The 14785-nt window shown below is 45.5% G+C and overlaps 1 protein-coding gene across 1 annotated transcript in view; it reads right to left on the bottom strand.

Moving 5' to 3' along the window:
* PGBD5 (piggyBac transposable element derived 5) overlaps positions 1 to 10429 on the bottom strand; it is a 100623-nt gene extending 90194 nt beyond the window's left edge. The window contains exons 1-3 of the mRNA XM_056853324.1: positions 10307 to 10429; positions 2204 to 2240; positions 1595 to 2104 (exon numbers count right to left, since the gene is read on the bottom strand). Coding sequence (XP_056709302.1) covers positions 1595 to 2104; positions 2204 to 2240; positions 10307 to 10429 — 670 coding nt within the window. The remainder of the gene's footprint in view (positions 1 to 1594; positions 2105 to 2203; positions 2241 to 10306) is intronic.
* Between the last annotated feature and the right edge of the window lie 4356 nt (positions 10430 to 14785).

The following is a 14785-nucleotide window of genomic DNA, read 5'->3' as shown; positions in this document are numbered from 1 at the left end:
TCCCATGCATAAATGGCCAGGAGGTCGGACCAGAACCAACAGGTTAAAATTAAATCAGAAGAGTCTCCATCTAGACATTAGGAAGAATTTTCTAACAGTTGGAGCGGTTCCTCGGTGGAACAGGCTTCCTGGGGATGGTGGTGGTAAGTGCTCCTTCCATGTAGGTTCCTAAGCAGAGGCTAGATGGCCATCTGTCAGCAATGCTGATTCTGTGACCTTAGGCAGTTCATGAGAGGGAGGGCATCCTGGCCATCTTCTGGGCACTGGGAGTGTGTGGGGGGGAGGCAGTTGTGAATGTCCTGCATTGTGCAGGGGGTTGGTCTAGATGACCCTGGCGGTCCCTTCCAACTCTCTGATTCGATCCTACGATAAATGGTGAAGGAGTTTCTAACCGAGTCCTCCCCAACCTCCGGTGCCAGCGCAAAAGGGCTCCCTTTTCTCCAAAGCAATCACTGCTCCCCCCCACCCCCAAGTGCCCACTCCAAGCCCACGGCGAAGAACCCCCTAAGGAAAGGGCTGGGGAGGGCTTCTCCTCCCCAGGGCCGGCCCTAGGGTGCAGACCTCAAAGGGGTGCAGAACCGACCCAAGGGGCGATTTAAAAAAAATACATTAAACTAGCAGTTTCAAGTTTTGCAGGTTATGTTTTGCTCTAATTCAACTGATTAAGGTAGAAATAATATTAAGATTACAGATTTGGATTTTAAGAAATGTAATCTGATTAATATACGAAGTATTGAATTGCATTAGAAATCAAATGCAAAGGTGACAATAAAGTTATCAAAAAGAGAGAGGAGGAGAGAGGGGAAGTCAACGTAAATATACAAACTAATTAGTTAACTAGAATAGAGAAATATTGTTTATATCATATAATGATCTTAATGAATGATGGAAACTACTGTACTATAAAAAAAACAACGTAAAAATGTTATTTTTTAAAAAGTGGCCCTTTATCTCTAAAAGACCACTGCTTTCATTTTAGGGGTTTTTACAGCACCGCACACTCCCAAGGTGAGTTGTTATTCCCCCCCCCCCGCAAGACACTTGTTTCTGGAAACTGGGTTGCAATGGGGGGAAGGGTGTACGTCGCCAGCCTCCCCAAAAGCCTAGTTCTCCCCCCCCCAGACCCCCAAGCTGGAAGCCCCTCGCCACCTCTTTCATTTTAGGGGTTTTTACAGCACCGCACACTCCCAAGGTGCGTTGTTATCCCCCCCCCCTGCAAGACACTTGTTTCTGGAAACTGGGTTGCAATGGGGGGAAAGGGCGCACATCGCCAGCCTCCCCAAAAGCCTGCTTCTCCCCCCCCCAGACCCCCAAGCTGGAAGCCCCTCGCCACCTCTTTCATTTTAGGGGTTTTTACAGCACCGCACACTCCCAAGGTGCGTTGTTATCCCCCCCCCCCTGCAAGACACTTGTTTCTGGAAACTGGGTTGCAATGGGGGGAAGGGCGCACGTCGCCAGCCTCCCCAAAAGCCTGCTTCTCCCCCCCCCAGACCCCCAAGCTGGAAGCCCCTCGCCACCTCTTTCATTCTAGGGGTTTTTACAGCACCGCACACTCCCAAGGTGCGTTGTTATCCCCCCCCCCCAACAAATGTACCGCTGGTCTCCTGGAAGGAAGGGGTGGGGGGGTCTCGCAGGCGCCGGCTCCATCCCCGGGGGTCTTCCTCCTCGCCCTCCTCCTCCTCCTCCTCGACGGGGCCGGCCTCCTCCGCCCGCTCGGCCCCGGAGCCCCGCCGCCCGCCGGCCGGGCCCCGGGGGCCGCGCGCCCCTTCCTCCTCCTCCGCCTCCTCCTCGGCCGAGTCGGCCGTGGTGCTGTAGAAGGGGTTGCCGCTGCTGTCCTGCCCGGACTCCCCGAAGACGTCGTCGGAGATCTGCAGGCTCTCGTAGCGGCAGCGGGCCGCCTCCAGCAGGGACGGCGCCGGGGCCCGCCGGACGCCCTGCGCCATCCTCCCCGACGCCGGCAGCAGCAGCGGCAGCGGACCCCGCTGGGCCGGAGCCCCCGGCCGCCAGCAGCAGCCCAGCAGCAGGAGCGGCTCGGCCAGCGAGGGAGGCAGGCAGGCGGCGGGGGCGGCTGCAGCTGCAGCTGCTCTCTCTCCTCCTCCGCCGCCTCCGGGCAGAGCCATGGCGGGACGCCGCCGGCTCAGCATCTCTCCCTGCGCCTCCGCGTCGAGCCCGCGGGGAGGGGTTTTAGGGGCGCTCCCCACGCCCCCGGCCCGCCCCCCCCCTCCGCCCCCCGCCCGCCCCTTAAAACCGCAGGCTTTTTATTTTTTTTTTATTTTTCTTTTATTATTATTATTATCTTTTATTATGATGTATATTTTTTTTCTTTTTTGGGATTTATTATAAAAATCAATAAAAAAATTATTTTTAAAAAAACTTTTATTATGATGTATATATTTTTTCTTTTTTGGGATTTATTATAAAAATCAATAAAAAAATTATTTTTTAAAAAAACTTTTATTATGATGTATATATTTTTTTCTTTTTTGGGATTTATTATAAAAATCAATAAAAAAATTATTTTAAACAAAACTTTTATTATGATGTATATATTTTTTTCTTTTTTGGGATTTATTATAAAAATCAATAAAAAATTATTTTTAAAAAAACTTTTATTATGATGTATATTTTTTTCTTTTTTGGGATTTATTATAAAAATCAATAAAAAAATTATTTTAAAAAAAACTTTTATTATGATGTATATATTTTTTTCTTTTTTGGGATTTATTATAAAAATCAATAAAAAAATTATTTTAAAAAAACTTTTATTATGATGTATATTTTTTTCTTTTTTTGGATTTATTATAAAAATCAATAAAAAATTATTTTTAAAAAAACTTTTATTATGATGTATATTTTTTTTCTTTTTGGATTTATTATAAAAATCAATAAAAAAATTATTTAAAAAAAACTTTTATTATGATGTATATTTTTTTTTCTTTTTTGGGATTTATTATAAAAATCAATAAAAAATTATAAAAAAAAAAAACGCAGGCTGGTGTGACAGCAGGTCGACTCCCCCTGGCTATGGAAGCGCCACTGATCTAGCAATGTGCAATAACCGCTTTTCCTTTCCGTACAATGTATTGAAATGTATTAGGGCAGCCAGGGAATCGCTTGTTGCTGGGCAGGATGTCTCTGTATGTCTCTGTGTGAAGGAATTGGGGCAAGAGTCATGGAGGGTTACGGTAAACCATTAACAAGAACTGGGTGAAATTGTTATTCTGTTGCCGCCTCGATGTCTGGAGTGCTATCAGTGTTACCCTGAATGTTGATGGGTTGTCATATCTTGAATTTGGATAAATTATTCCTTCCTCAGTACAATCGGGGCTCAGAGATTTTTACTCGCTAGAGTGCTCTGGGTAGCAGCTGCTCCGAATAAATAACTGTTTTCTTGTAAACAACGGTTTTGGGTCTCCTCCTCCTCCACGAACCATTTTACCGTATCACTGGCTTTTTGGGGGGGGGCGTTTCTGTGTGTGTGTGTGTGTGTGTGTGTGTGTCGAGTGCCTTCAGCCCTGACCTGGATGGCCCAGGCTAGCCCAGGGGTCGCCGGACTCATTAGTCCAAAATCCACACTATTGATATTCCAACTCAAGGCAACACATTTACCTGGGCTGAATAAAGACCTTGCATTCATGGCCCATGACCAAGGCTGGTTTCTCCACACCCATCTCTCCCCTGGACATCGCAGACTCTTCTGCATGCCACACCTCATCCCATCACGCCTGCTATTCACATTGACATACTGTTAATATTTGCATGCTAATGCTTGTCTGAATTCACTCTCCTCTACTTAAAGACAGATGGATTCACATTCTAGCTGTATCTGAAGAAGGGAGCTGTGGCTCACGAAAGCTACCAGAAAATATTTTTGTTAGTCTTTAAGGTGCTACTGGACTCTTGCCCTTTTTGACTACTCATTAGTCAAAAGAGCCAAATGTCAACAGTGCAACGATGGAGATTTCTTTTGAGAGCCAAATTTCTAAAACTATATAGGTAGGTACACTGTTTATTAACGTAATAAACTTTAATTAAAGTTTTTTAAGTCTTAATTAAACTATAGGTACACTGAATAAAACTTGATATCATACTTAATAGTGATCTTATTTATTGATAAAAATTAAATTGTAAGTCCCTGCCATTTCCCCCTCCCTGTCCGGAGTCCTCATCTGGAGGCCTGGTCTGCCGCCATAAAAGCCTATTGGTAGACCTGGCCTCCGGCGGAGTCCCATTGGGAGGCCAGGTCTACCCATTGGCTTTCTTGACAGTTGACCTGGCCTCCAGAGGCCCATAGAAGCCAATTGGTAGACCTGGCCTCTGAAGGGGGTCATCCCCCCCCCTCCTCGGAGTCCACGTCTACCGCCAAGAAAGCCAGTGGGTAGACGTGGCCTCCCAATGGGACTCAGCCGGAGGCCAGGTCTACCAAAGGAAGCCCGCCACGCCCAACAGCTGATAGGTGGGCGGGGGGGGGCAGGGACCGCCGAGCCGCCCTCCCAGCAATCACGCGGCTAGAGGGGAGGGGAGGCTTTAGCCTCGGATCAGAGACTGATTATTGTGGCAACCCCAGCATTCCTGGGTAGATTTTCTTATTTTGGGACTTGTACCTACTTGTACCTTCTCAGACACACAGTGTCTGAGAATCTACATTCTACAACCTGCATTGGACAAACAGGTCAGTCTCAAAGACAAAGATTAAATGGATATAAGTCTGACATCAGAAACCACAATATTCAAAAACCAGTGGGAGAACATTTCAACCTTCCAGGACATTCTGTTGCAGATTTAAGAGTAGCAGTTCTCTTACAAAGGAATTTCAAAGGGAGATTGGAAAGAGAAACTGCTGAATTACAGTTGATGTTCAAACTAAAGTCAATGCATTTACCTGGGCTGAATAAAGACCTTGCATTCATGGCTCATTACCAATGCTGATTTCTCCACACCCATCTCTCCCCTGGACATCACAGACTCTTCTGCATACCACACCTAATCCCATCACGCCTGCTATTCAAATTTACATACTGTTAACATTTACATACTAATGCTTGTCTGAATTCACTCTCCTCTACTTAAAGACAGATGGATTCACATTCTAGCTGTATCTGAAGAAGTGAGCTATGGCTCACGAAAGCTCATACACTGCCAGAAAATATTTTTGTTAGTCTTTAAGGTGCTACTGGACTCTTGCTCTTTTCTACTTCTCAGACACATTCTGTCATATAATCTACCGGTATCTGTATATGTTGTATGCCTTATCTTTATGCTGATTGTGTTGTTATTTCAGACTATTGGATTATAGAGATTGCATTTTTATATCATTTATTTGTTGTTAATAGACTTTGTTGTTCAGCCGTCAGTGCTTTCGTTTGTTTTTGGAACTTCCAGGTACTAGCTGGAGATCTCCTGCTATTCCAACTGATCTCCAGCCGATAGAGATCAGTTTACCTGGAGAAAATGGCCACTTTGCCAATTGGACTATATGGCATTGAAGTCACTCCCCTCCCCAAACCCCACCCTCCTCAGGCTCCACCCCAAAAATTTCCCGCCGGTGGCAAAGAGGGACCTGGCAAACCCTATGCATAGCTAACCCGCAGCTGTTATTTTGCATGATTCCTTCGAGGGGGATTCTTCGTGGCAAACACCAAAGGTCGCGTTAAATGGGCTCTTTAGTAATGCAAAGCAGGTATGCGCCGGCTTCGCAGTCATTTCCGGAATGACGTTTCAGTGTGCAAAATTCAAAAAAAATACTAGGCAATTCAGCCTGGAATGCACTGCTAATTACCATGCAAAAATGGCCCTTGAGAAATGCCCGATGCTGCTAGGTGAGCGTGCTAAACCCCCCCCCAAACGGAGGTTTGGAGGCACTCAGCAGAGCCCCGATTGGGCACCAATCCAGGCATCCTCTCGCAGACCTGGAAAGCAGCTATCGGCTTCACTAGGGCAGGAACCCGGCATGCCCTGTATCTCGTGGGCTCTGCTCACGTGGAGCTGTCCAACAGCGCTGGTGCTGACACCCACCTACCCATTAGAAGCCTCCCCTTGCCAACCGAGGGACGTGTTCGCCTTAGCCATGTAATGAGCACATGAACACATGAAGCGGCCTTATACTGCATCAGACCCTTGGCCAACAAAGTCAGTCTTATCTGTTCAGACGGGCAGCGGCTCTCCAGGGTCTCAGGCAGAGGTCTTTCACATCACCTACTTGCCTAGTCCCTTTAACTGGAAATGCTGGGGATTGAACCTGGGACCTTCTGCATGCCAAACAGATCGTCTACCCCTGAGCCACGGCCCCTCCCCTAATATGCCTGATGATATACCTTTCCTTTCCTTTTATTTCAAGCTCATCTGACCAAAGATCTTGAGCGCAATATACATAAGATAAAAACAAAATTTACACGATTGTAGAATGTTAAAATATTATAGACAATATGACTTTAAAAATGTGACGATGTACAGTGGAAAGGGGGCTGAGATCATCCTGAGTCACCGATGATTATCAACAGATTTGGCACATGGTCCTCCTTATCAAAAGAGACCAGCAGGAGGACCCAGAAGGACCCCAGGCCAGAAGCAGGAAGAGAAGCAGGCGGCCTGCTTGCCTTTCTGTGCAGACCCTGCCCTGTGGCAATCGGCAGGCAATAATAAGCATCCTGTCATCTCCTCTTCATCGATAACAGCATCTGCAGCCACGCGCTTTGCTCTCAGCCGTGATTATGGTCCTCGAGACACTTTCGTGACGGAGTGGATTGGAGTGGCACTAATGCAAGGCGAGTTCACACTTTTCTGCTCCTGGGAAAGATTGCGAAGAGGGGAAAGGTTGTTCATCACCCCCAACAATAGAAGCTGCCAAGGCTGTATGACAATGAGGGTCTAACCAAAATATTCAAAAGTCAACCCTTCTAAAAAAAATGTCTGCATCAGACGTTACCATCAAATGGGTGGCCTCGATGAACATAAGGATGTGTGTCATATGGACACAGTGCTGCCACTTGCCACAAACACACCACGTTTGGGGTTTCTGTGCCTTGGACCACTTGGTCCCTGGCTCTCAGTAACCACTTTGGTGACTTTGCAGTCAAAGTCTTGCCCATGGTTAGGTACAGGACCATGTCAATAAAGTATGTGACGCATATCAACATTTGGGGGGGTCTAACAAATTCCAAAAAGGATCTTGTTCCAGTGTATTCCTGGAAAATGTTCTTTCACAGCTCTCACATCAGAGCTGCAAGTCAACAATCAGCATTAGAGAGCCAGCGTGGTGTAGTGGTTAAGAGCGGTGGTTTGGAGTGGTGGAGTCTGATCTGGAGAACCGGGTTTGATTTCCCACTCCTCCACATGAGGGGCGGAGACTAACCTGGTGAACTGGATTGGTTTCCCCACTCCTACAAATGAAGCCAGCTGGGTGACCTTGGGCTAGTCACACTCTCTCAGTCCCGCCTACTTCACAGGGTGTCTGTTGTGGGGAGGGGAAGGGAAGGTGATTGTAAGCTGGTTTGATTCTCCCTTAAGTGGTAGAGAAAGTTGGCATATAAAAACCAACTCTTCTTCTTCTTCTTCTTCATTACAAACTGCAATAGAAAAAAACATATATTCTATTTTTTAAAATAATACTGTCGTTTGCATGTGAGTGTTATGGTAGTGGTCACAAAATCTGTTTGGTGAATATAAACAGTTATCTGAAACCATTTTTTATTGAACTAAGTAGAATTTCTAGTCCTTATCTTGCCTATTTTCAGCAGTTTCTGTTGCTGCCACGGGGAGTTTGCGCAATAAAGTCTGAAGCTGAATTGCATTGTTTATTTTGTAATGCTGCCACCCTTGTTTGACCAGAAATGAAAGGAGACAAATGAAATGAACATGAACACCATGAGAAACAAGGGATTCATTCCATCTCACAAACTTCAGCTGCTTCCTCCTTCCTGCTTCTCCCCTGACATAAACACACAGGCAGTGACTCAGATGTAGTTACAGACAGCTAACCCTACATCACACTTTGTAGCCCTAGGTGTGAATGCACATCCCAATCCAAATCAAAGGACACATCCAGCCAGTGCCAGTAGGCTTGGCAAAGAAAAAGAAGAAGAGTCCATTTTTATATGCCGACTTTCTCTACCACTTAAGGGAGAATCAAACTGGCTTACAATCACCTTCCCTCCCCACAACAGACACCCTGTGAGGGAGGTGGGGCTGAGAGACCTGGGACTAGCCCAAGGTCACCTAGCAGGCTTCATGTGTAGGAGTGGGGAAACAAATCCAGTCCACCAGATTACCATCTGCCACTCATGTGGAGGAGTGGGGAATCAAACCCGGTTCTCCAGATCAGAGTCTACAGCTCCAAACCACCACTCTTAACCACTATACCGCACTGGCAATGTGGGGGGGGGGGAAGGGCACTATGATGCCCAACACACCCAGAAGGCTGCTTACCCAAGATCCCTCTTACAAAAGTGGCCTGATAACTGGAACATAAATATCATCCAAACATCATTAATCTATTTAGGATGAGTTTAGAAATGTGTTTGAAATTGGTTTACCTATCTGTAAACATAAAGGCAGTTTAGCTGTGACCCTCAAACAAGTTATTGTTGAGAAACATTGCTGAAGTTGTTATTTCAAAAGGAAGTGGTTTGAATACTGAAACTGGGAAAACCTAAATTTGCTTTAATATAGTGGGCCGCTGTATATAACATCCAGTTTTCATGCTGTCATGCCTGTGTTTGGTTACCGAGATAAAGACCAGAAACAGTACATACAAGACTGTATCCATGGCAACCCGAAATACAGATTTCAACTATCCCAAACATAAATAATCCCTTCCCCCCTTTCTGTTCTTCCCTTAGATCATCTAGAACTCCATGCATTTCCTGGACATGTTAGTCCACAACAACTTTCAGTTTCTCAAATGAACACCCAATGTTTTACCTATGATTTGTAATCCATAAAGAAATCCATTCATTAAAAAAAATGCTGAGAATCATATTTCTACTTTGAAGCAAGAAAGATGAAGCTGGAAGAGGTGGGGACAAGGAGTGAAAAGTGCCATCGTAAGCAGGTCTAATCAGATCCCTACTCAGGTCTATTCAATGGGGCTTCCTCCCAGGACAATTTTCTTAGGATTGCACTGTAAATAAGACATCCCATGTAAATTTTAACCATCAAGTTTAGACTAAAGCCCTGCTCCATTGTCAGTTAATGGCAGCCAAACTCCATGACATAGGGCCAAACTAAACATTACTGTTCCCCAGACCCAACTCATGTTCTCCAAAGCCACACGGGGAGCAGCTTGTAAAAAATAAAGTGAGCTTAAATGGGCACAGGTATCAGGCAAGGCTCATAGGGGAGGGCATTCCAAAGAGATGTGTGTGTGGGTGTTAAGTGCTGTCAAGTCACTTCCGACTCACGGTGACCCTATGAATCAATGTCCTGCAAAAGGTTAAATTGTGGAACTCCCTGACCCAAAATGTGGTGATGGCTGCCAACTTGGAAGGCTTTAAGAGGGGAGTGGACATGTTCATGGAGGAAAGGGATATTCATGGCTACTAGTTAAAATGGATACTAGTCATGCTGCATACCTATTCTCTCCAGGATCAGAGGAGCATGCCTATTATCTTAGGTGCTGTGGAACACAGGCAGGACGGTGCTGCTGCCCTCGTCTTGTTTGTGGCTTCCTAAAGGCACCTGTTTGGCCACTGTGTGAGCAGACTGCTGGACTTGATGGGCCTTGGTCTGATCCTGCAGGGCTTTTCTTATGTTCTTATGATCTTGCAAAGCGAGGACCGCCACCACTGTAAAAGACCTCCCTCTGGACACACCTACCTCACCCCTGAAAGTGGGGGGCATAGAGAGCAAGATCTTAAGTGGTGGGCTGGACAATATGGGGGGAGGTGGTCCTTCAAGTACCCTGGCCTTAAGCCTCTTAGGGCCTTATAGGTAAGAACCAGAACTTTGATTGGTGTCTAGAAACAGATGGGCAGCCAGTATAGAACTTTCTACACATTTAATTTGGTCTCACAGTTGATCCATTCGAATTCCGTCATCACCCACTTGAGGTGGTGTGCCTCTGTGCCCTTCCGTTTTTTGGTGGTTTTCACCCTTCCCTCCTCATGAGTTTATTTACAAAAAGATCTGGACCGTCGCAGGTCATGGTTCTACCTCCCAGCCAGCCTATGCAGCCTAAAATGCCCTATTACGTTGGGAATTCTAAGAGTAGAAGGAACTGGTTATACATTTCCTCCCTTACTGATATGACATGTCCAGTCAGCATGGCTGTTTCTCCTGTTCATGCATTGAGACTTTCTTAGACACTTACAACTGCAGGAAATGCTGAAACCTGTGGAGGGGAGACACACACAGTAAAGATGTGGCTGGAAACTTTGGCCAGTTCTTGTGACTGCTGCGTGTGGATGGGAGAGCACACCATTCCTTCCGGCATCACTATGTGGTCACCTAGAGATGCAGTAAGTAAAAAATGGGACTTATTGCTCTGCTAGAGAGCCAGCGTGGTGTAGTGGTTAATAGCGGTGGACTCTAGACTGGAGAACAGGGTTGGTTTCCCCACTCCTCCACATGAAACCTGCGAGGTGACCTTGGGGTAGTCACAGTTCTCTCAGAACTCTCTCAGCCCCACCTACCTCACAAGGTGTCTGCTGTGGGGAGAGGGAGGGAAGGTGATTGTAAGGTGGTTTGATTCTCCTTAAAAGGTAGAGAAAGTCAGCATATAAAAACCAACTCTTCTTCTTCTATATATATGTATATATCCACCCCAAGCCTGGTTTTTAAAACAGTTCTAGCAGGGAATCAGTAGAAGAGAGCAAACAGAATCTGACAAAGAAACTGCCTTTGAGTGTTTAAGGAATAAATGGGTGAGTATTGTTTAAAATCTAGTTGAGTCATGAGCATTTGAAAATTTCCTCAGTGTATGTGCTTTTTTAAAAAAAGAGCAGCAGTAATATTAAGTGTCTTTGTGAAACATCTAGAGAGAAAGCAAAACACATTGCTCACAGGTCCCTGGTTAAGATAGCAAGGCATGCAATAATGTAGGTGCTGTTCATGGTGAAATGATTTAACCACACTTCTCAATTCTCTCTGATGACTACGCTGGGTACCAGTATATAACATACCAGCAAAACGTTTCTCATGATGAGGAGGTAGGCAGAATGAGGTCAAGTATACTGAAAGGGCTGCATGGGGGTGTACATTGCACCACTCCTGACAGAATTCTCGTAAGCAGAGCCAGGACTTCCCTGCCCACCTGCCACCAATTCAGTGGTGGCTGTTCAAAGCAGCGCTTCATGATCTTCTAGTAGGTGAATAGCACAATTCATTTAACTGTGAAAAATTCAAGTCATTTCTCCTAGGGATACATTACATCGATGGAAAAACCTTTCCCCTCGTCATCCGTAACATTCATGCCTTCAGTATCAAGGGCAGGTGCCCCGTTTGTCCCCAGAAGACGACGAAGAGTTGGCTTTTATATGCTGACTTTCTCTACCACTTCAGGAAGAATCAAACCGGCTTACAATCGCCTTCCCTTCCCCTCCCCACAACAGTCACCCTGTGAGGTGTCTCTGGGAGAGCTGCGACTAGCCCAAGGTCACCCAGCTGGCTTCATGTGGAGGAGTGGGGAAACCAACCTAGTTCACCAGATTAGCCTCCTCCGCTCATGTGGAGGGGTGGGGAATCAACACCGGTTCTCCTGATCAGAGTCCATCGCTCCAAACCACCGCTCTTAACCACTACATTATGCTGGCTCCAGCCCAATAATATGCCTGAAAGCTAGAATGTCTTTAGTGCGACAAAAGAAAATTGGCTCAATTCCTTTCTAGAGTAGAACGCAATAAACAGACTGCGCTATGCCAGGACTCCCTACCACCGGGGCATGATTTTTCCTCTTGCCTAGGCTTCTTTCTGCTCCTCAGTAGTGACACCGTTGCTCACCTCCGTATCTCAGGGGTAGCTCTCAAACCGCTGAGGAAAGAGGAGACACTGCACAGAAGATCTATGCTTGAAGAAGAAGAGTTGGTTTTTATGTCTAGCTTTTCTCTACCTGTCTCAAAGCAGCTTACAATCACCTTCCCCTCCTCTCCCCTCAATAGAGACCTTGTGAGGAAGGTGGCACTGAGACAGTTTGGAGAGAACCGTGACTAGCCCTAGGTCACCCAGCAGGCTTTATGTGGAGGAGTGGGGAAACAAACTCAGTTCACCAGATTAGAGTCCACCGCTCATGTGGACTCTAATCTGGTGGACATGTTTGATTCCCCGCTCCTCCACATGAAGCCTGCTGGGCGACCTTGGGCTAGTCACAGTTCTCTCTTGGCTTTTCCAGTGCTTTTATTTTTATTTGGAAGCAGATATGGAACGACTGGCCCACACTGTGAGGGCCTTTTTTCTGATCTAAGTTGCTCCACCCAAGTTGCTGTTCGCTTTGCGAGAGAGAAAAACACAGGATCAATTTAGATCAGGAAAACAGCACGGAGGGAAGCGTTGCCTTCCCCCACATCTCTGCTGGGATTAAATTTAGAACCCCTTGTGGTCAAAATTAAAAACACAGAGAGTTCATTCATGTGTAGCTCAGTCACAGCTAGCGTCTTCATATGGAACCGTCCTGGTTGATCAAGGTGGGAGGCCGGTGACGGCTTTCCAAAATTCACATTATGTCTGAAGAATCCACTTACTCTTTCTGGCCAAACAATCCCACCTCATGTCTATATGATTCTACTCATTTCTTAGCTACACAGGATCTGTCTGTCTGTCATATTGCAGACATGTATACAACAACGAATATGGACAATGCAGCCAGGCAGTGTTCTGCTGTTGGATGGAGTGACCAGTTATACTGACTAGATTGTTGCTTATAGTGTTTGTAATAGGAAAAGTGTATTTTGTGTCCTTTGAAACAGAAAATTTCTAGGTACTTAGTACAGAGGTTGGCATTTTTGTGTGCTTAAATTAAAAACTACAGGTAATTAAAGTGATTGCTATCTTTGCTGAGCTAAAATTAGAACTGAGACTGAGCAATACATTTCTAGGGTTAATTATCTTATGTGCATGTATAATTAATGTTCATGGCTTCAAATGCTTGATTGTAGAGAAGTACACAAGTCCCAGATAATTTAGAAAGAAACTATGTACAGTTGATTTAAACTTCGTTGTTAAGCACTTACAGTGCTTATATTTTAGTTTTGTACCTTTTTGTTATTTTTGTCATGGGTCCATACAGTCTGCCATGTGACTAAACCATTGATTTCTACACAATTGCAGCTTTTAAGCATATTTCAAAGATACACATGATCCCATCCACGTTTGTTGAAGAACAACATGCTCCACTCATGATGCTTCTTTTTTGACCCAAAACAAAAGTACACAAACCATTCTTCAATAAACAGATTGCCAGATTGGGGTTATGCAGTCTTGTCCTCATCAAGTTTTCTTGGAGGTCAGCTGCACTGATTTTAATGAGATTTTCTTCCAGGTGTGTGTACTTATGATTGCAGCTACGTATCCCAGACCTATGCAGTGTTAGCAAGAAGTACATCCCACTATGGCCAATGCAATTAAGCATAAAACTGCAGCTTTAGATCCAGGATCATTTATGTGCTGGCCAAGAGCCACAGTTTAGTAGTCTAACAGTGCATTCCTAAGGAGAGTTACTCCAGTCTAAGCCGATTGAAATGAATGGGCTTAGACTGGAGTAACTCTCCTTAGGAATGCACTCTAAGGTACTTGCTTGCTTCAAATCCTGGCTCTTGGAATTTGCCAGGTTGTGATAAAAAGGTAAAGGTCCCCTGTGCAAGCACCGGGTCATTCCTGACCCATGGGGTGACGTCACATCCCGACGTTTCCAAGGCAGACTTTGTTTTGCGGGGTGGTTTGCCAGTGCCTTCCCCAGTCATCTTCCCTTTACCCCCAGCAAGCTGGGTACTCATTTCACCGACCTCGGAAGGATGGAAGGCTGAGTCAACCTTGAGCCGGCTACCTGAAACCGACTTCCGTTGGGATCGAACTCAGGTCGTGAGCAGAGCTTTTGACTGCAGTACTGCAGCTTAACACTCTGGTTGTGATAACCTTACTCTTATTTCCATCTATACGTAGCTTGATTGGCCATTTTGGCATTTGAAAATACTTTGTGAGTAGGTAATAGATTTTTCAGAAATGTATACTCGCCACAGTTGGCTTGCAGATCTACGATTTAAACGATCCAGCTCTACGATCTGTCTGTGTTTTCTCTTATACAGTTACCATGTTCAAACAACCCGTAGAGTCTCCCTTTATGTTCAAATCTGCTGCCAAGGCAGGAGATCAGGCAGCAATGGTTGCATTCACACATCATGAAAAATGACGGTTTATGAATCATGGTTTAATCAAACCCCAGTTGCTTGTGACACCAGAATACAGATGGTCCAACAAACTGAATTTGCTCTACCTGGGATCTGAAACTAAGGTGGGTCACTGATATATTAACCATAGTTTGTACTAATTGTGGTTTGTTGTGACATTTGAATTCAAAAATCACCCTTTCCTGATTAGCACCCACTATCTCGCCACTGAGACAGCAGTATGGGAAGTGTATCTCCCCCTTCTGTGTGGTCTGAAAGGAGATAGGAAGATGGCAAACTGGGGCTTATGCACAAATCAGCATTTGTTATTTACATCTGTTAGATTAACCAGACTTTATGGCACATACCACAGACTAAACAAGACACAGTTTAGCTTGACATCTGAATGCAGCCAATGGCGTCTTCGGTCTGTTTTCCCCCTTTCATAAGCCCCTCCTTCCCTGCTTGCTGCA

This window comes from Euleptes europaea, chromosome 7, assembly GCF_029931775.1.
Source record: "Euleptes europaea isolate rEulEur1 chromosome 7, rEulEur1.hap1, whole genome shotgun sequence".
NCBI classification, from domain to species: domain Eukaryota; kingdom Metazoa; phylum Chordata; class Lepidosauria; order Squamata; family Sphaerodactylidae; genus Euleptes; species Euleptes europaea.
Note: the sequence above shows the minus strand (reverse complement) of the source record. Positions and strands in the feature narration are given on the sequence as shown.